Source organism: Anomaloglossus baeobatrachus, chromosome 3, assembly GCF_048569485.1.
Source record: "Anomaloglossus baeobatrachus isolate aAnoBae1 chromosome 3, aAnoBae1.hap1, whole genome shotgun sequence".
In the NCBI taxonomy this organism is placed as follows: domain Eukaryota; kingdom Metazoa; phylum Chordata; class Amphibia; order Anura; family Aromobatidae; genus Anomaloglossus; species Anomaloglossus baeobatrachus.
The window spans coordinates 113,530,746-113,552,262 of record NC_134355.1 but is presented as its reverse complement, the minus strand read 5'-3'; the positions used below and the strand labels follow the sequence as shown (position 1 = coordinate 113,552,262).

Sequence of the window (21,517 nt, the reverse complement as noted above, 5' to 3'; positions counted from 1 at the left end):
GTATGTGACCAATAATAGAATACCAGTGAGAATCATATCTGTCAATATCCTAAACACCCAGATTACCACAGGGAAAGCAAAGGACAATTTTAGTTACCATACAGTAAACTAGATAAGTCACCAAAAACACAACATATTCCTTCAATGAACATAATACTGCCGAGGTATCTTCCTGAGAATAGATGTAAATTCACATGGACCGATGATGTTCCGAGACATCCCAACAACTATAGGGATGCACACAGTGTGTATGATGCCAACCAATCACAGACTCTGTCATACAGGGTGGAGGCGTGGTTTGACTGCAACCAATCACAGACTGCGGGACTGACAGTGGGCGGGGGAAATAGTAAATATGTTTGAGAGCTAATGATCGGACCCGTAAGTAGTGCTACAGCTGCTGGGAAGGATGGTATCAGAAGCTGCGGAAGGAAGGGCACATAGGGTTTTACCATATAAAACCAAGAGATAAAAGATAAAGGCGTACTCACCTATAGGAGTTGTGAAAGGTCACAACACCTAAAAACTTATAATCACAGATGGAGACAGCTGCAGATCTGCAGGAATAGAGATGAACTTTTCACAGGGAAAAAAACAGGGATCACCGCTGCGCTTGTCATCAATGCCAATATTAAAATATTATTAATCCAAGTCATTTATTGTAAGCACATATACAGGTCTACGCGTTTCAGGTGTCTCTGCCCCCTTCCTCAGGACAGTATATTAAAGACAAGGATAATGGGAAGGATGGTAAGAATAACGGTCCTGCTTTATTACTTATCTTCTTTATCTTTCCTTTTTTGTTTAAATTTCTATCATTATTCAGGTGCCTGAACCCAAACAGCAACACAAACTTCCCTTAGAAGTCCATGTTCGGGGTCCGGGCGTGCACGGACACTAGGTGGCCGGTACAGACCCCAAACTTTTCAGTTTAGGATCACCCATCACTAATTCCAAACTTTTTTATTTTCATGTGAACTATATATTACTGAAATAAAAATTCAAATGACAGGTACTTAATGAATGGTGACATAAAGGGATTTTTATACAATAAAGGCCTGAGACGCAGCTTATACCAACGATTGTTAATTCTGTTTTGTGATTTTCATTTGTATCTTGCAGTGAAATAAAAAGACTGGAACTGGAAAAAAAGATGTCTGAATATAGCTTATCTAACACATATATGTAAGTATGCTTTATGTGTATCCTTTCACCTCCTAGGTTAATACACATATGGGTACATCATTGCATTCCTTGTCTAAAAGGGGTATCCTAAATATATATAAATACATAAATATTTAAATATTTTAGAAAAATAAAACATTTGCTACTGAGGCAATGATAATCGTTATACATAGTTGTTATTATTATCAAATTTAGCACTAATCATTTGCCACTTGCTTCAAAGAAAAAAATGATACGATCCAACCAGTTTCAGCTTTGACCCAGTCATAGAACAAGAAATCTCCTGCCGTCTTCCTTTTTTCTCGCCTGTACGAGTGACCCTACACCTCCTTCTATCCTCTATCCTGATGGCACTATTCACTTAACACTAGAAGTCCCAGAAATTTCGAGCTCCCCCCTGAAGTCCCGAAAGAGGGTCAAATGACCCTTAGTCCAAACTGAATAGAACTAACTAGAAACTAAATGGCTAAACTCAATGGAAACCAACAACCTCCTGTGGTGCGACAGTAATGGCCTTAATTACAGAACAAAAGACGGTGATTATAGGATGTTAGCTAAAATCCTTCAGGTCATTCCACCCGTCTCTGGGTTCCAAAGGTAGAAATGTTAAATGACCCCTCTCTGGGACTTCTAGTGTTAATTAAAATATGTAACCTGTATTGATTCTGCATTCTGTCGTTCCTCTTATAACCATGCAGTGAAAACCTCATTACTGAAGAGAGAAAAAAAAAACCCTATGCCTTCCTGCTATTTTAGGTCCTATCTCTAATCTTCATCTCCAATCTCATTGGTCACATCCACGATCTTTCAGATAACTCTTTTCTTAAGGCCCCTTTACACACTGAGACTTTCTAGCGATCCCACCAGCGATCCCAACCTGGCTGGGATCGCTACAAAGTCTCTAGTGAGACGCTGGTGAGCTGTCAAACAGGCAAACCTGGCCAACGACGCAACAGCGATCCGGACCTGCAGAACGACCTAGCTAGTCATTGGGGACGTTGTAAAGCAGCTTTTTGAAAGGGAAGTCGCTAACGAAGTCGCTGTAAAGTCCCCTTTACACACTGAGACTTTCTAGCGATCATGCTGCACAGCGGGAAACAAAGGACCAAAGAATGGTCCTGAACGATTTGTAGCGATCACAACTTCACAGCAGGGGCCAGGTCGCTGATGTGTTTCACACACTGCAATGTCGCTGGGGAGGTCGCTATTACGTCACAAAACCGGTGACGTTACAGCGATGTCGTTTGCGATGTTGCAGTGTGTAAAGCCACCTTTACACTTTACAATCTGATTTCCGGACCCTACACATCCTACAGAATCTGCCCTTACTAAAATCTCAAACGATCAACAGCTAAATCCATTGGTCCCTACTCTTTTCTGATTCATCGGGATGTCTTTGCAGTGTGCCGTTTGACACTGTGGATCACCAGCTCCTCCTCACTATGCTCCACTCTTAAAAATACTGCTGTCTTCCTTCCTTTCTGACAGCTTTTGCAGTGTCTCTTTTGCTGGCTCGTTTACCTCTACTGTTACCCTTATAATTAGGGTTCCTCATGGTTCATTCCTATTGCCCCTCCTATTTTCTCTGTCTACTGCCCAATTTGACCATCAGCAGATTTGGCTTTCAGTACCATCTTTATGCTGATAATTCCAAATGATCCATTTATTTTCCTGACGTTACCACTGTAAAATACCAGTTATTAGTGTGCGTGTTGTCTCTAACATCACGTCCTCCCTCTATCGGAAAACGATTTTTTTAAAAAATGAAAAATGGAACTTCTTGTGTTTTTTCTTTTTTTTACCTCTACTAGCCTATGCATGTCTGTTTTTTTTTTTTTTTTTTTTTGTTTGTTTTTAAATTTCAGTGTGTGGCACTACCATAACTCCCAGGCAGCATGCTTTCTGTATTGGAGTTATTTTTGAGTCAGATGTTGCCTTCACTCCTAATTACATTCTTTCTCCTGTCACCGCAGCTGAAAACGATCCAATATTTTTACTGTCATCTCTCTGATTCAGTCTCGTTTTGACTACTGCACCTTTCTACTACCGTATTTTTCGGACTATAAGACGCACCTGGCCATAAGACGCACCCTGGTTTTAGAGCAGGAAAATATAAAAATAAAATTTTAAGCAAAAAATGGAGTCATGACACACTGTTATGGGGCGAGGATCTGCTGCTGACAGGGGGTAATGTCCCCAAATTCTCTACTAAGAGACCCCATCCTGGTAATGATCCTCCCTCCTTGTATATACCCCCAACCTGCTCATATACCCCCATCCTTGCTCATAATATACCCCCATCCTTGCTCATAATATACCCTCATCCTTGCTCATAATATACCCCCATCCTTGCTCATAATATACCCCCATCCTTGCTCATAATATACCCCCATCCTTCTCATAATATACCCCCATTCTGCTCATAATCTACCCACATTCTGCTCATAATATACCCCCATTCTGCTCATAATATACCCCCATCCTGTTCATAATATACCCCCATCCTGCTATACACCCCCATGCTGGTATACGGCCGCATCCTGTGGCACATAAAAAAAATAAACGTTCATACTCACCTTACCTCAACTCACTCCCTGCAGCATCGCTCCTCTCCCCGTCTGTGTCAGCGGCAGCGCCGCTTAGTGGAGCCGTCCCCGTTCCCCTGCAGTACCGCGATCTCCTGCTGGCTGACGGTGGCTGCGTGTGGACATGTGCGCACATTGATGACGTCATCGCTGTGCGCACCGCTAGTCTCTACTCTGCGTCCGCCGCACAGACAGGAGGACATCGCGGTGCTGCAGGGGAACGGGGACGGCTCCATTCAGCGGCCGCTGGCAGCCAGGAGGAGATCGCAGTACTGCAGGGGAACGGTGACAGGTGACTATACTGATTCACTGATGATGATGTGCGGGGGGCAGTGAATATAGCCGCACATGATCACTCCAGGCTGTAGTTGCCAGGGGTGATCATGTGGGCCGGCTGTTTATCTCTCGCCCATCATCCCGCCCACCTGTCAGCGCTGAGAGATGATGGGCGGGAGGATGGGCGTGCATATTAAATGAGCGGGTCCACGTGGTCACGGCAGGCGCTGCTGCAGCATGCTCATGCTCCCGATGATCTGCTCCACCGCAGCACCCTCATTCCCCGCAGCCCTACATTCAGACAATAAGACGCACCCCCCACTTTCCCCCAACATTTGGGGGAAAAAAGTGCGTCTTATGGTCCGAAAAATACGGTAATTGGTTTTCTTCTTACTAAACACTCTCCTCTCCAGTCTTTCCTGAATTAAGCAACCAGAGTCCCAGAGTCACATTTTTGTGCAGCTGCTACACTGGTGCCTCCATTTTGTGCCAGTGATTGCACTGGTTGCCTGTCTGGTACATAATATAATATAAACATATATTCTTCCCCACAAAGCTTTCCACAATGATGCACCGCCCTAGATCTTCTCTCATATTTCTTTTCTGCTAATGATCTGACTACAACCCCTTTCTAGATTTTTCTCATACGGCACTAGTTCTCTGGCATGCACTACCCTAAACAATCAAGGTTATTTCCAGTGTCCTGAGTTTCAGCTTGTGCTTACTTTTTTTTTCTCAGAACCTGGTCCCTTCTTGCAGCAGTTTCCTCCAGACTCTGTACACTCAGTAGAACTTAATAACTGTCTGTCAACATTCCTCTTTGATGAATTCTTGAATATTGTATTACTCTGTCTGTTACTTCATCAGCCCAAATAAAAATTGTGATGAAAAAAATATATAGAATGGTGTCATTGAAATATACAACTTTAAGGGAGTTATCTGAGACTTTGTTTTTTTATGGCTATGGCGTTAAGAACTTATTGGCAAGTAGATGAATTACTTCAAGCAAAACCAAAGAAATGGGCCGGCATACATGGTGGTATCAGTGCAGTGTGTAGTTGTACGTTCTCACTGTGGCTGCTAACCCACAAAACCTAGGGTAAAGACAAAAGAGCAAATACCCTGCAGTAAGTAAATAGTAGTGATTAGTGCGCACTACCATGCTTGGGTGCTCAATACTCGTAAGGAGCAGTTGGATGCTCAGATGGGCGCTACTCGAGTACCCGAGTATAATGGAAGTCAATGAAATATTCTGGAGAAATGCTCAAATTCCCCATTGACGTCCATTTTACTCTGGCAGTCGAGTCGCAACCCATCCGCGCTTCCAACTGCTCATTATGAGTACTGAGCACCCGAGCATGGTAGTGTGCGTTCATCCCTAACAATTAGTAATTGTACATTTAAGTAACATTGTGTACTTAACTGACACTATTTTAATCAAAAGAATCTAAAATTCATCCCACTGCGACAAGGTGCACCCAATCAGGATGGTCCCTAACTCTTGTAGTTCACCTCGCTATGTGTCAGAAGGCCTTAAAGGAAACCTGTCACCAGTTTTTCGGCCTATAAGCTGCGGCCACCATCACCTGGCTCTTATATACAGCATTCTAACATGCTGGATATGAGAGCTCAGGCCGCTGTGTAGAACGTAAAAATCACTTTAAAATACTCACCTAACGGTCGCGCTGCGGTGGATTTTAGTCAGATGGGCGTCTCCGTTCTCCGGTGCCGGCGCCTCCTCTTTCGGTCATCTTTGCCCTCCTTCTGAAGCCTGTATGCATGACGTGTCCTATGTCATACACACTCGCCGTCCCCACGCAGGCGCACTACAATACTTTGATCTTCCCTGCTCAGGGCATCTCAAAGTGGGCCTGCGCAGGATCTCAATGCTGGCGAGTGTGGATGACGTAGGATACGTCATGCACCCCGGCTACAGATGAAGGAAGACCAAGATGGCCGAAAGAGGAGGCAACGCTGGCACCGGACAACGGAGATGCCCATCTGACCCACCACCACAGCGCGACCGTTAGGTAAGTATTATAAAGTAATTTTTACGCTCTACACAGCGGCCTGGGCTCTTATATACAGCATGTTAGAATGCTGTATATAAGATCCCACTGGTGGTGGCCGCAGCTTATAGGGCAAAAAACTGGTGACAGGTTCCCTTTAAAATAGATGGGTCAGAGCAGGACCTAGGTCTGTTTCATCACCTCTCCATGGAAAGCTATGTAAACAAAATGTACAGCCCATTAAGTTGGTAACTACCTGCCTGCACTGTCCTATGACCATCTGTTACAGCTCAGAGTGGTCATGGATTGATCCTGCCAGCAATTCTTCTGCTACTGGTGATGTTACTTTGACAGAGCAGCTTTTTCTCTTCTGCTCTGCTCTTTTGACAGGGCATCACTGCTGATGTCATGTTGATTGACAGTCAGTTACATGCTACCTAACTGCAGGGAGCCAGCTATCAATGACGCCTACGTTGACTGAGCAGAAAAGAAGACGCTGCTCTGTTGATGTGAGGACAAATAAAGCGGACTCAGCGCCTGAGGCGGGGGAGATCTCTTCAGTGCAGAACAGGCCAGTAGATAGCAAGTACCTACCGGTAAAGGGTACTTTACACACTGCGACATTGCTAGCGATCTCATTAGCGATGTGAAATTCTAGATCGCAAGTGCGATCTTTCGAGATCGCACATGCGTAAAACGACCTATGTGCGACCTCAAAAGATCGCACTTGCGATCTAGAATTTCACATCGCTAATGAGATCGCTAGCGATGTCGTAGTGTGTAAAGTACCCCATTAAACCCCATTTAACCCCATTAAATACATAAAGAGGCCAGCGTAAAACTACATAGATCCAAAATGGTTACAAGGTAACTGATCATGAATCTCTGGTATTTAAAGGTCTCATCGTCACTGTGTAAAGTTAAAAAATTCTTTGAGAGAAATTTGTGAGAAGGAGAAGAAAGCTCGACACCGAAATGAGACCTTCCTACAGGACTTTAGAAGCATTGAAGCTCGCTTACGATTTCTCTTATCAAATACGATGACATTGCAGCGTGCAAAGGTAAAATTTATCAATTCATTTTCTTGCATCGGACCTGATTTTATAAAAGATCCAAAGAGCGACGTGCACAAATGGAAAACTGTGAAACCACATTATTACTAGAATAGTTTGTAGTCACAATGTGAGGATTGTCGTCCTATCAGACAATGTGCTATCTTCTATCATCAGAGAATGGACATTCTCTATATACACTGGGAATTGCGGAGGTTCGCTTTAAAGGGAACTTGTCATGTAAAATAAAAACACTATCAGCTTGCAGATGTGGGGTTAATCTGCAGATTAAAGGGAATCTGTCAGCAGGTTTTTGCTCTATAATCTGAGAGCAGCATAATATAGGTCAAGAAAGCCTGATTCCAGCTATGTGTCACTTACTGGGCTGCCTGGTGATCTTTTGATAGAATCCTTGTTTGCCTGATGTAGATGCAGCAGAGCTAAGACTTCTGGGCTGTGTATAACCTGCCCACACACCTGACTGACAGCTTCCTGTGTACAATGTAAATTGTCAGCAAGATGCTAATCGTTGTGGGAGCGGAGATACACAGATTATGGGCGGCACGGTGGCTCAGTGGTTAGCACTGCAGTCTTGCAGCTCTGGGGTCCTGGGTTCAAATCCCACCAAGGACACCATCTGCAAGGAGTTTGTATGTTCTCCCCGTGTTTGCGTGGGTTTCCTCCGGGTTCTCCGGTTTCCTCCCACACTCAAAAGACATACAGATAGGGACTCTAGATTGTGAGCCCCAATGGGGACAGTGTTGCCAAAGTATGTAAAGCGCTGTGGAATTAATAGCGCTATATAAATGAATAAAATTATTATTATTGTTATTATTATTATTAACCTGACTGCTCTGCACATGAGATGTCGTCCTGTAGTGATAATCTTGTGTGGATAAAATATTAATTGTATTTAAACTGCAGCACACAGCCCTGTAATCAGGCTCTTGTGCCCTATATTCTGTTGCTCTCAGATTAAATAGCAGAAACTTGCTGACAGATTCCCTTTAATAGCGTTCTGATGTCTTGGAGCTGCTGCTGGGAGGAAATATACTTTATTCCTCTCGTCAACTTCGGCTTTCAGTCAGAGATGCGCCTGGCATGGCTTCAGTCACTGTTCAGTAAAAAAAAACAATAAATAGCTCCTCCCTCCGCCATAGTGTGAATTGTCTCACAGATCATGCTCAGGACATTATGGATCTGAACATAGCGTATTTTTCATTTTATAAGACGCACCAGATTATAAGATGCACCCCAAATTTAGAGATAAAAAAAGGTAAAAAAAAAAATGGGGTCCGTCATATACTCCGGTGTTGTCTTACCGAAGGGGGGAGGCAGCGGTGGTGGATCGGGGTCACAGGAGGCAGAGGCTGTGCTGGCAGCGGCGGCGGGTCAGTGGTGGCAGCGGCAGGTCAGTGGTGGCACCGGAAGCTGCGGTGGTTGTGTGGTGGAGCAGGCCAATGCAGAGAGTGTCCCAGTCTGTCTGCGGTCTGGGCTTCAAAGAAATGGCGCCCAGAGCGGCGCCTGTGCAGATGGAGCTCTCATCCAAGAGCTCCATCTGCGCATATGCTGACTCCCGCGCCATCATTTGAAGCTGGGACCGCGGACAGACTAGGACACCCTTCCCCCACAGCCACCGCAGTCCGCACAGACACCTGGCCGCACAGAGTGGCAGCCAGCTGCCGGGATGGAGAGGCAGCCGGCTGCTGGCACCGACAGGCACTCGGCCGCCCGCACACACTGACAGGCACTCAGCCGCCTGCCCGCACACAGAGCCACACAGATGGCCCCCTGCTAATTCACCTCCCGGTAAGCTATATTCGGATTTTAAGATGCACCCCTCTTTTTCCTCCGAAATTTTTGGGAGGAAAAGTGCGTCTTATAATCCGAAAAATACGGTAATTTGTTGTGGGCCCAAACTCTTACTCCACTTCCCTATTATAAGTAGCATACTCCACGTCATGCCGTATTACTGAGGTCTTTACCTGGACATATCAGTGAGTGAACACAAGTTGGTAGGGCACAAAAAATACCAATATCACCTGCCAGACCCCATTGCATTTTCTGGGGCATGGAGCACTATCATTTCTTTCGCAATGACTGAATCTGTGGCAGAGGCACTGAAACTACTGAACAGGGTCAAAGCCACAAGCACACGCGATAATGTTAAAAAGCAATTTTATTATAGGGCATCAAAAGTTACAGCGCCAAAGTGTGAATACACGCCAAAGACGAATTAACCAGTAATCACCACTGTTCTCACAAGTTTGGTTTTTTCCCACAGGATTTTCTGCAGATACCAATAGGGCAATAATGCCGATTTTTTTTTTTTTTTTTTCTTCTTTCTTTTTTTTTTTTTATTACTACGGTATACAGATTTTATCCTGTAAGTGGATGTTTCCTTTAAAGGGAATTATATGCCCATTTAACTCTTCCAAACACAAGTCTATGCATACATTTAGCTATCCAGTCTTTTTCTCCCTTGCCGGGAAAATGAAATCAATATGCCTATGAAGCTTAATGCTTTTTCACACGAACAAAGTTTTTTTTAAATCAATAAATCTTGGAATAATAATAAACTCCATAATTGGATTTGTTAAAAAAAAAAAAAAATGTTCCTGTGCTGAGATAATCTTATATATACAGTATGTCCCTGCTGTGTACTGTGTAATGGTCGTGTCTGACCGTACAGGGACATGGTCTGATCATACCACATCTCCTGGGCTGGGGAGGAAACAAAAGAGTATACAGACATTACAGCATGGGATCACAGCTGATTCTTTTTGTGAGGTAAAACATTTCCCAGCCTGTTTTTAAGCAATGTTTTACCTTTATATATCAATATCAAACAGCGATTTCTCTGTAACGGACTGGCTAGATACAGGTATGGCTGGACATGTTTTTTTACATGAGCACATAGGCATTTTGGGGGTGGTGAAATTCAGCTGATGTTGACAGCAGCTTATATCCTTTGGCACATTTCTATAGTCATCTGATTAATTCTGTTCAATTAAGCGGGCTTTACACACTGCGATATCGGTCCCGATATCGCTAGTGTGGGTACCCGCCCCCATCTGTTGCGCGACACGGGCAAATCGCTGCCCGTGGCGCACAACATCGCCCAGACCCGTCACACATACTTACCTGCCCGGCGAAGTCGCTGTGACCGGCGAACCGCCTCCTTTCTAATTGGGATTGCTGGATTTTTCTTGCATTTTTTTGGATTGCTTCTTCTGGTGACCAGCTGGACTCTGATCCGAGCATCCCTTTCTCTATACCAGGAATTGCAGATGGTGGTGGAGTGGCTGATAAGTATTTTTTGTTAAAAAATTGTTTAAAAGAAATGAAGTCCTCAGTGGTTGATACCTTTTAATGGCTAACTGAAAAGATGGTAATAATAGCAAGCTTTCCAGACTACTCAGGTCTCTTCTTCAGGCTCCGTATAGCACAAAATCTGAAGAGTCACATATTTATACACAACAGGACATAGAATGGGGCAGTAAATAAGACAAGTGACATGAAGCAGAACTCTCACTATGGCAAGAGGACAAACTGTTGTGGCCATAAATATTGCTGCAGTTCAGTGTGAAAGTTTTATTGTCCTCTGATTAGGGTCCGGTCCGGGGCTGTGATGCCCCCGGATACTCTGAGGAACACATCTCTTAATTGATGTAAAAAGACATGAATCCATGAGACACATTCATTCCTGCTCTGAATGTGTCAAAGGTCATCATAAGTTTGTACTCCCATAGTCTCCTATCTCTCTGGGACTTGAAGTTTCCTTTCAATACCAGCAATTTCATGTCCATGATGCTGTGGTCTGGGTTACAAAAATGTTTGGCCACAGGTAGATCCATCCTTTTTTCTCTTTGTTTTTTGTTATAACTCTGGTCAATAAAGGGGTTGCACATGATAAGGCTCCAGTTTACCATAAACTTTTCATGCCACTTTTAGCTAGTAACCCAGCAGACTTGTCCTTCCTTTGGCTTCTGGCGGGGCGATATATGTGTTGGTACACTGGAGGAAATGAAACCCTATAACACATTAGATTATACTATTCCATAGACATGATTCTGTTAAAAATATATATCCATGGTATATTTATTCATAAACCGAGGAGAGTAAAAAGAGGGTTTGTCAGCGCCCCACCGCCATCCAATAATCCAGTGTGCACGGAAGCGTGTCCTGATTAGATGTACGTATAGAGAATCCTTCCAAGAAAAATGAAGTTCCAGCTCCAAGATAATATTAAAAATCACTAATCTTTATTCTATTACATTTATTTAAAAAAATGGCATTAAGGAAAATGTGAGATATAGGAGATCTTGCAACATGTTTCGAACGTTGGCTGCGTTCTTCAAAGCTTCATGTGATTAGAAATTTCTTAGCATCCTTAAATATTTCAAATAGCCAAGAAGAGACTAAAACACATCTGTGTATAATTAAAACATGTGAGAAGGCAAACAAGAAACCAAAATACATGTATATCATATACAGAACAAAAGAAACACCTTAGTAGTGAAGCATAGTTTCCCTATGTAAATTCAACCCCTAAGGGAATTTAGAGTCCAAATTAAAAATCCAAAATGCTTCCCTAGTTAATAAGCGTCTCTTGACATTGCCACCTCTTGGAAGACCATTTATTTCTCAGTACAGAACACCTGGAGGGTTGAAGTCTGTCGGTCATGCTATGAAATAAAATGTCTGCAACCGAAATGTTCCATCCATAATTGTTCACATTAGCGATGCCATTTAAGTGTTCATTAATGCAGATTTTTAATTGCATTAATTCCGCTGATACCGCCGGTCAAATTGAAAATTTATGCAATCAGTAGACACCTGCCTGAACGCTATAACGTCAACCACTTCATCTGAACCTGTCCAGTCTACTTTGGCAGTAAGCCCACACTGGTTCCGGTCCACGTTTGTCTGCTTCTCTGCGATTTGACGTTGAAGCTCTAGATATGCCGAGGATTCATTAACCAGTGCACACTGCACTTTGAACTATTGTCTCACCAGTTCGCCTCTGATCTGGCCAAAGTAACCTGTCTGATCTCTCATCGAGGAGGAGAGTCCCCCGCCTGGATTAATCCCCTTTGGGAGTGAAGCCACCCTGTCATCTCTAATCTGCAGTCCTTCCTGGAGGCATTACTTAAAGTCTTCGACAAGCTTGGCCGAGTCACCTCCACATCTTCTCACTTCAGACTGCGCCAGGGAGATTGTACAGTAGGACAATATGCCATTCGTTTCCGCACCCTGTCCTCTGAGCTCGGCTGGAACAATGAGGCGCTGGTAGCTGCATTCTGGGAGGGTCTTTTTAGGAAAATTAAAGACGAATTAGCAGGCTGAGATGTTCCCACCTCTTTAGATGACCTGGTTTCCTGGCTATTCGTATTGACCTCAGGTTTCAGGAATGCTTCAGAGAGATGATCCATGGGAGGAGGTCTATGTGCTTGGTTCCAACTTTCCAGAAGCTGATTGTGCCGCAATCCTCCCCCACTGCTATTTCTCAAGAACCCATGCAGGTGGACTGTGGAAAGCTGGCAAAACATCGCCAGGAGGTCCGTCACGCCAAGAGCAAGTGCTTCTACTGTGGTAGTCCTTAACACTTAATCCTGGAAACTTCAAAGGCTAGGGTGTGTTGGAGAGACTACCCTAGACGAGAGCAAGTCCTCTCCGCCTCTGACATTGTCAGTGTCCGTATCTAGTGGCAACACCCAACTTGTCGAGTCCAACTATCTGGACTCCTGTTCTTCAGTAAATTTTATACAACAGGCCGTAGTAGATCAGCACCAGATTCCCATCAAACGTTTTCCAAGTCCTTTGGTGGTGTCGTCTGTTGATGAAAGAGCCCTGTCCGAGGCCGTCCATTTTCTAATACAGCCAGTAAAACTTCGGGTAGGAATGTTGCACTCCACCAGGTCTGTCTCATTCCCTGCTCCTAGGACTGCCGTGGTTAGGAGTGCATGTATCTGTTTGGGACTGAAGATACAGTGAGGTGCTTCGTCAGTCCTCCCATGAGAAATGTTTCGTTCCTGTCCATCAAATCTTTGGAGTCTGCCACCTGCCTATTGGTCCTACACGGACATCTTTAAATCTTCAACAAGAAGGAAGCAGAACCTCCACATAGGTTGTAAGACTCTTTTATTGACTTACTTCCGACTTCACCCCCCTGTCTCAGGCGGAGACCTAAAGAATCTGGCAAGGGGATTTATCCATCTATCCTCTTCCATGGCTGGAGCTGAATTTTTTTTTTTTTTGCGAAGAAGAAAGATGTTTCTCTCCGACCCTATATTGACTACAGGGGACTCAATCAAATTATGGTTAAGAATAAATACCTGCTGTCACTCATACTGCAACTGATCGATCGTCTCAGATGATCCAGAGACTTCTCTAAAGTCAACCTCCAAAGATCATATCTTCTGATCTGTATATGGTTGGGGGACAAGTGGAAAACTGCCTTTAACACCCGGGACGACCACTATGGAGTATCAGGTAATGCCGTTTGGGCTCAGTAATGCTTCAGCTGTCTTCCAGGAGTTTGTGAACAACATCTTTTGGGATATACTCTACTCATGTGTAGTCATGTACCTGCATGACATCCTGGTATTCTCTCCTGATCTGCCCACACACAGGAGTAATGTTCGCCAGGTCCTGCAGAGACTGAGAGAGAATAGTCTGTACACCAAGCTTGAGAAGTGCGTTTTCGAACAGACCTCCCTTCCTATCCTGGGTTACATAATCTTGCATACTGGATTGAAGATGGATCCAGAGAAGGTGTCAATAATTCTTAAGTGGCCTAGTCCTGACAGTGTGAAAGCCGTCCTGACTGTGTGGAAGCTGTCCAGTGGTTTCGGGGTTCGTCAATTACTACTGTCAGTTTACTCCACATTTCTCACCCCGATCTGCCCTAATCTCTGCCGTGATCCGCAAGGGCGCAAAACCGAAGGTGTGAACTCAGGAGGCTGAGAGCACTTTTATGTCCTTGAGCAGACCTTCTCATCCATTCAGATGCTGCATAGACCTGAGATCAGCAAGCAGGCTCCCGAAGAGATTCCTTTTGGGCTTGGAAAAGAGGGAGCATAACGGAGGGGGTCCAGTTATGCCAGCACCCCCGCACTGTCCCCCTTCCTCTCCCCGGCGGGGACACTGGCCACTCTGCAGTCCCCGCCAATGCCTTCTGCTCCTGGGGCCTGCTCAAGTGACGCAAATCTCCTGAGAGCGCACTTGGGGCGCACGTCTCTCTTCTCTCTTAAATGGCCAGTGCACTGTTACCTGGAAGTGCCACTCAGCCTGTGGCTGAAAGGCACTAACTACTTAAGGCATTCTCCCCCTATGGGAGGTGCCTGGCCAACATGGTCATTTAGTTAGATCCATGTTTGCTAGTTGTTAGGTCCCATATCCTGTGCCTGCTAAACCTGTACCTGTGTTCCAGTAACCATTCTGTGACTCTAGTACCTGCTGTCCTGCCTGAACTTGCCATCCTGCCTGAACTTGCCATCCTGCCTGAACTTGCCATCCTGCCTGAACTTGCCATCCTGAACATTTAAATAAACATACACTGAGCTTAGAGAGTGATTCCTTAATTAGCTTTGATTAGTGGTGTGAAAGTTTTTTTTTTTTTTTCCCCAATATCCATGTAAGATCAGAGGCCTGGTGCCCTCACTGTGTCTGGAGCAGATTCCTCGGATTTTGTAGTGAGCCTCCTGACAGATTTAGTTCTGTGTGGATAGAATCAAACATTGTAATGGATTTGTATTCCCAGACCCTTCGATGATTTTGTGATCTGTGCCTTTTAATATATCAACTTTCATGTGGTTTATGTTGTGTCCTGGAGCACAGAAATGTGTGGCCACAGGTACAGTGGGGGAAAAAAAAAGTATTTAGTCAGCCACCAATTGTGCAAGTTCTCCCACTTAAAAAGATAAGAGAGGCCTGTAATTGACATCATAGGTAGACCACAACTATGAGAGGCAAAATGAGGAAACAAATCCAGAAAATCACCTTGTCTGATTTTGCAAGATCTTATTTGCAAATTATGATGGAAAATAAGTATTGGGTCAATATCAAACGTTCATCTCAATATTTTGTTATATATCCTTTGTTGGCAATGACAGAAATCAAACGTTCTCTGTAAGTCTTCACAAGCTTGTCACACACTGTTGGTGGTATGTTGGCCCATTTCTCCATGCAGATCTCCTCTACAGCAGTGATGTTTTGGGCCTGTCGCTGGGCAACACGGATTTTCAACTCCCTCAAAGGTTTTCTATGGGGTTGAGATTTGGAGACTGGCTAGGCCACTCCAGGACCTTCATATGCTTCTTACGAAGCCACTTCTTCTTTGCCCTGGCAGTGTGCTTGGGATCGTCATCATGCTGAAAGACCCAGGCACATTTCATCTTCAATGTCCTTGCTGATGGAAGGAGGTTTGCACTCAAAATCTCTCGATACATGGCCCCATCCATTCTTTCATGTACATGGATCAGTCGTCCTGGTTCCTTTGCAGAGAAACAGTCCCAAAGCATGATGGTGGCGTAGTGTGTTACTGATGGTAACCTTTGTTACGGTGGTCTCAACTCATGCAGGTCATTCACTAGGTCCCCCCCGTGTGGTTCTGGGATTTCTGCTCATCGTTCCTGTGATCTTTTTGACTCCACGGGGTGAGATGTTGCATGGAGCCCCAGATCGAGGGAGATTATCATTGGTCTTGTATGTCTTCCATTTTCTTATTGTTGCTCCTACAGTTGATTTCGTCACACCAAGCTGCTTACCTATTGCAGAGTCAGTGTAGATAGAAACTCCAGCAGCAAAGTCCAATGGATAATAAAATCAAATTTTCTTTATTAATTCATTTTAAAAAACCTAAATAAAATATCCAGACAGGGTCCTATGCAAGAGAGGACGCGTTTCGAACCAGATGGTTCTTAGTCTCTAGGGAATGAATGAGACGTGAGTTGATTCAAATAAGCTGAGAACCCAGTAAGGGAGTAAGAGACTGACTAAGAACCATCTGGTTCGAAACGCGTCCTCTCTTGCATAGGCCCCTATCTGGATATTTTATTTAGGTTTTTTAAAATGAATTAATAAAGAAAATTTGATTTTATTATCCATTGGACTTTGCTGCTGGAGTTTCTATCTACACTTACTTGGATTGCCGGTTTTCCTTTCCGTGCACAAGTCCTGGATGTGGTGGTTCCCTCTTCGGCTACAGGTGAGCGGACATCGTACTTTTTTCTTGGTTCTGGCTATTGCAGAGTCAGTCTTCCCAGCCTGGTGCAGGGCTACAATTTTGTTTCTGGTGTCCTTTGACTGCTCTTTGGTCTTCACCATAGTGGAGTTTGGAGTGTGACTGTTTGAACTTGTTATCAGTATAAAAGACACCTGTCCACAACTTCAAACAGGTGCCATTACTACCGGTAATGAGTGGAGGACAGAGGAGCCTCTTAAATAAGAAGTTACAGGTCTTTGAGAGCCAGAAATCTTGCATGTTTTTAGGTGACTACATATTTATTTTCCACCCTAATTAGCAAATAAAATGTTGCCAAATCAGACAAGGTGATTTTCTGGACTTGTTTTCTCATTTTGTCTCTCATAGTTGGGGTCTAGCTATGATGTCAATTACTGGCCTCTGCCATCTTTTTAAGTGGGAGACCTTAAACAATTTGTGGCTGACTAAATACTTTTTTCCCCCACTGTAAATGGGTTTTTTTTGTCTGTAATTGTGTGACGATGAGACCTCATTCTTGCTCTCAGTCTCTGTCCTGTTTCTCAAACATCAAATCCCCCAATAGTACATAGTACACAGAATTTAGTACACAAGATTGGAAGAGGAACATGTGATTTCCCAGGTTGCAGGTTTTGCAGCTCTTCATATTATTATTTTATAATTATAGTGCCATTTATTCCATGGCGCTTTACATGTGAAAAGGGGTACACCAAAATAGGAACAAGTACAAGGCACAGAGAGGTACAGGAGGAAAGAGGGCTCACAGCCTACAAGGGACGGGTGAGGATATACTAGGTGAGGGTGGAGTTGGTCATGCGTCGCTATGGAGGACAGAGTTATTGCAGGTTGTCTTGTCGGAAGAGGTGGGTCTTCAGGTTCCTTTTGAAGCTTATGAAGGTAGATGAGAGATCGTTCCAGAGTATGCAAGTATAAGGCTATGTGCGCACTAGAGCAAAATACCCGCGGATTTACCCGCGGATTTGCCGCGGAAATTTCTTGAGAAATGTCTGCAATCTTTGTGCAGACATTTCCCATGAAATTCTATGAGAAAAAAAAAAAGCTGTGCGCACTGGTGCGGATTTTTCTCAAGAAAGTTTCGGTGCGGAAATTTCTCGAGAAACTTTCTTGAGAAAATGAACATGTCCATTAAATCCGCAGGTATCCCGCGGATTTCTGCAGTACAGCCTGCAAAAATCCGCAGGGAACCACCCGCGGGAAAATCGCGGCAATTTCGCGGCAATTTCGCGGCAATTCCGCGGCAAATCCGCGGCAAATCCGCATGCGGTTTTGCCGCGGAATTTTTCCGGAGTTCAGCAAATCTTCACTCCCAGAAGTTTCTCGAGAAGATTTTCTCGAGAAACTTCACATCTCTAGTGCGCACATAGCCTAAGTTCATCTTGGTGTATCTCTTTGGATCATGATGTTTCTTAAATTAGGAGGTTGCCTGTAGCGTAGCAATGGAGGATTTTTGAATATTGTTTTTAACCGGTCATCCTTGTGTAGAACATGGTGAAGATTTAGCCATTTCTCTCAGTACCTTAAGCTGTGGGTTGTAAGTCACTACCAGAGGTACACAACTATTTTCCCCTTTTTGTTTGAATTTAACGTTACCATGAAGTACAATATGTCCCGAAAAAAAACATTCTAAAATTCACCAGGATCTGTTGAAGCGTTTCAGAGTTAAAACCTGTTAAAGCGACACTGGTCAGATTTAGAAAACATGGACTAGTCAGGAAGGTGTAAACCAGACTTGGGGGTAAAGGGGTTAATTGGACAGAGCTTGCAAAAATTCTGCATCTTCTCTTACTGCTGCTAGACCTCAAAGTGGCTTTTTGCATACTCTGGGCCAGTATTCAGTACAGTAGTATTTCTTTAACTGCTTCCATGCACTGTCCAACCTCCTCTTCATGTACTCACCACTGCGGCTGGCCCGCTCGCTGCCCTGCTCCTTCTGCATTCACCACCGTCCACAGCCTGCGTATGTCAAACAGGTCTCCAGGCAATATCATTAAGGCACAAGCACTCATGCGCTTCCTGCTTCTTAAAGGGGCAGTGTGCTCATTCAGAAAGTGCTCCCCAACCTATGGCTGGAAGGCATAAGGGTATTTAAGGCACCTTCCCTTGTACAGAGGTGTCTGAGCAATTACGGTAGTTTCCTGGTTAAACTAATACCATCAATTCTCCACTCTACTGTCTGCCTATTGTCTTAGTTTCTGAACCCCAGTAGTCACTTAGTCACGCCCCTCCAGGGTAAGATCGGTCCAGGGGCGTAACTACCGCAGTCGCAGGGGGTCGCTATTGCGATCAGGCACGGCAGGTTAGGGGCCCGCGGCCGCCCGCCAGATCAGCAGCCAGCTCCTTTCTGTGAGAGAGGAGCTGCGCTGTTCTGTCGCAGACCACGCTGCCGTAGATGACCTGGTGCTGACATCGGGCCACTCTGCTCGGTGTCAGCGGCGGTGGCGGCATCGGGCCCCCCTCCCCCGTCATTGCGCACAGCAATGATAAAGCATAGAGCAGCTGGTGCCGCTCTATGCTCCATCATTCTCCCCCTGTGCCTGTGCTGTGACGTCACTCCTGTGTGACTTCTGTGTTAAGAACCCAGAGCGCAGGACGGGAGGACGCAGACTGGAGGTGAGGATGGAGCAGTGGTGGAAGGAGGAGAGAGGTAAGTACTTGTTGTGTTTTTGTTTTATTAAAAAAAATAATCAGTGCGTACACGGAGGCCTGGGGGGGCTGGCTGCATGATACATGGAGGCATGGGGGAGCTGGCTGCATAATACAAGGAGGCATGGGGGGGCTGGCTGCATGATACATAAAGGACAGGGGCCTGCATGATACATGGAGGTCTGGGGGGGCTGGCTGCATGATACATGGAGGCCTAAGGGGGCTGGCTGCACGATAGTTGGAGGGCTGGGGGTGCTGGCTGCATTTTAGGTGGAGGCCTGGGGGGGCTGCATGATTGATGGAGGCCTAGGGGGACTGCATGACACATGGAGGCCTGGGGGACTGGCTGCATGATAGATGGAGGCCTGGGGGGGCTGGCTGCATGATAGATGGAGGCCTGGGGGGCTGGGTGCATGATAGATGGAGGCCTGGGGGGGGGGGGTTGGCTGCATGATAGGTGGAGGCCTGGGGGGGCTGAATGATAGATGGAGGCCTAGGGGGACTGCATGACACATGGATGCCTGGGGGGGCTGGCTGCATGATAGATGGAGACCTAGGGGGCTGGCTGCATGGTAGATGGAGGCCTGGGGGGGGCTGGCTGCATGATAGGTGGAGGCCTGGGGGGGCTGGCTGCATGACACATGGAGGCCTGGGGGGCTGGCTGCATGATAGATGGAGGCCTGGGGGGGGCTGCATTATACATGGAGGTCAATGGGGCTGCATAATCAACATGGACACCTTATACATGTACTATAGGGGTTTATTATACATAGAGGTCTATGGGGCTGCATTATACATGCATTGAGGTTTATGGGGCTGCATTATACATGCATGGAGGTCTATGGGGCTGCATTATACATGCATGGAGGTCTGTGGGGCTGCATTATACATGCATGGAGGTCTATGGGGCTGCATTATACATGGAGGAGTATGGAGCTGCATAATACAATATGAAGGTTTATGGGGCTGCATTATAATACATATAGGACTATGGGGGCTACATTATAATATATGGGGGACTATGGAGGCTACCTTATACATGGACTATGGGGGTGCATTATAAAACATGGAGGACTATGGTGCAGTATAATATATGGAGTACTATGGGGTGAATTATAATATATGGAGATCTATGGGGTGAATTATAATACATGAAGAACTATGGGAAATTTATTATAATAATTGGAGGGCTATGAGGGCTACTTTTTACATGGAGGACTATGGGGGGTGCAATATAATATATGGAGGACGATGTGGTGCATTATAATATATGGAGGACTATCTGGTGAATTATAATACATGGAAAAATGTGGGAAATGCATTATAATACATGGAGGACTATGGAGGTGCATTCTAATATAGGAAGGGTTATGTGGGACCCTTTATATTATATGGAAGGCTATGTGGGGGCCATTGTAGTATTTGGAGAACTATTTATGAGGGGGGAAAAAGATACAAGCATGGGATGGAAATGTTTTGTGCTGAGGGAAAAATGCTCTTTCTCTCTGCACCCAGCTTTCCCATACTCTGCTATACATCTTCTCTCAGCACCCAGCTTTCCCATGCTTTGATACGGGAAAGCTGGGTGCTGAGAGATGTATAATAGAGCATGGGAAAGCTGAGTGCTGAGATCAAGATGGATATCAGAACATAGGAAAGCAGGGTGCTGTGAGTAAGAGCCAAGTGTCAGCGTCATTATCCCATACCCCGAGTGTCAGTGTCATTATCCCGTACCCCAAGTGTTGGTGTACGTGGAGTAGGGGCCCAAGTCTAAACATTGAACCAGGGCCCATCAAACTCTTGTTACGCCACTAATATGTGTCCATAATGTGGTCTTGTTGTAATGTGCCCATATGGTCCTCTTGTTATAATTTGCCCATATTGCCCCCTTGTAGTAATGTGCCCATATTGCCCCCTTGTAGTAGTGTGCCCTTTTGTGCTCTTGTAGTAATGTGCCCTTTTGTGCTCTTGTAGTAATGTGGCCATATTGCGCCCTTGTAGTAATGTCGCATCTTGTAGTAATATCCCGTTATGACGTTGTTTACATAAAAAAGAAAAAAAAAAAAAAGATTTTTCTCACCTTTCCTTCATTCCCTCGGTGTCTTCCTTACCTGCTTCTTGCAACCAGCTTACATTCTGCTGAAACCTAGACCCCGTGAGGGCCGTGATGATTGCTGTCCAGTTCATACACGGAGCCGCAGCCATCAGCGTTTTCCTGCTGGGGAGCGATTTGCGGCACTTCTGCTCTCCTCACATCTTTACCAATGGCAGCCGCGCCAGACAATCAGAATACACCTACGTTAGCTGCTGGTCTCTGATTTGACGGCGACAGCTGCCATTAGTAAAGCTGTGTAGAGGCGTGCTTCTCTGCGCGGTGCCGCAAATTATACTCGCCGGAAGGAAAGTGCTGACAACGGTGGCCCCATGTATGTACCAGGCCGCAATTTTCACGGGGTCTAGGTGTCTGTGGGCCACGTGTTTGAGACCTCGGGTCTATACAGAGGGAGAAGCAGCCTGTCA

General features: G+C 45.1%; 1 protein-coding gene across 3 annotated transcripts in view; it reads left to right on the top strand.

Annotated features, from left to right (window-relative positions):
- Window positions 1-21,517, top strand: part of KIZ (kizuna centrosomal protein) — a 272,861-nt gene that overhangs the window by 6,781 nt on the left and 244,563 nt on the right. For 2 of the 3 annotated variants that reach the window (XM_075339381.1, XM_075339380.1), the window contains exons 2-3: window positions 1,123-1,185; window positions 6,954-7,116. In XM_075339381.1, the coding sequence (XP_075195496.1) occupies window positions 1,123-1,185; window positions 6,954-7,116 (226 nt within the window). Of the gene's footprint in view, window positions 1-1,122; window positions 1,186-6,953; window positions 7,117-21,517 lie in introns of those variants that run through there. The other variant, XM_075339382.1, reaches the window with a different exon arrangement.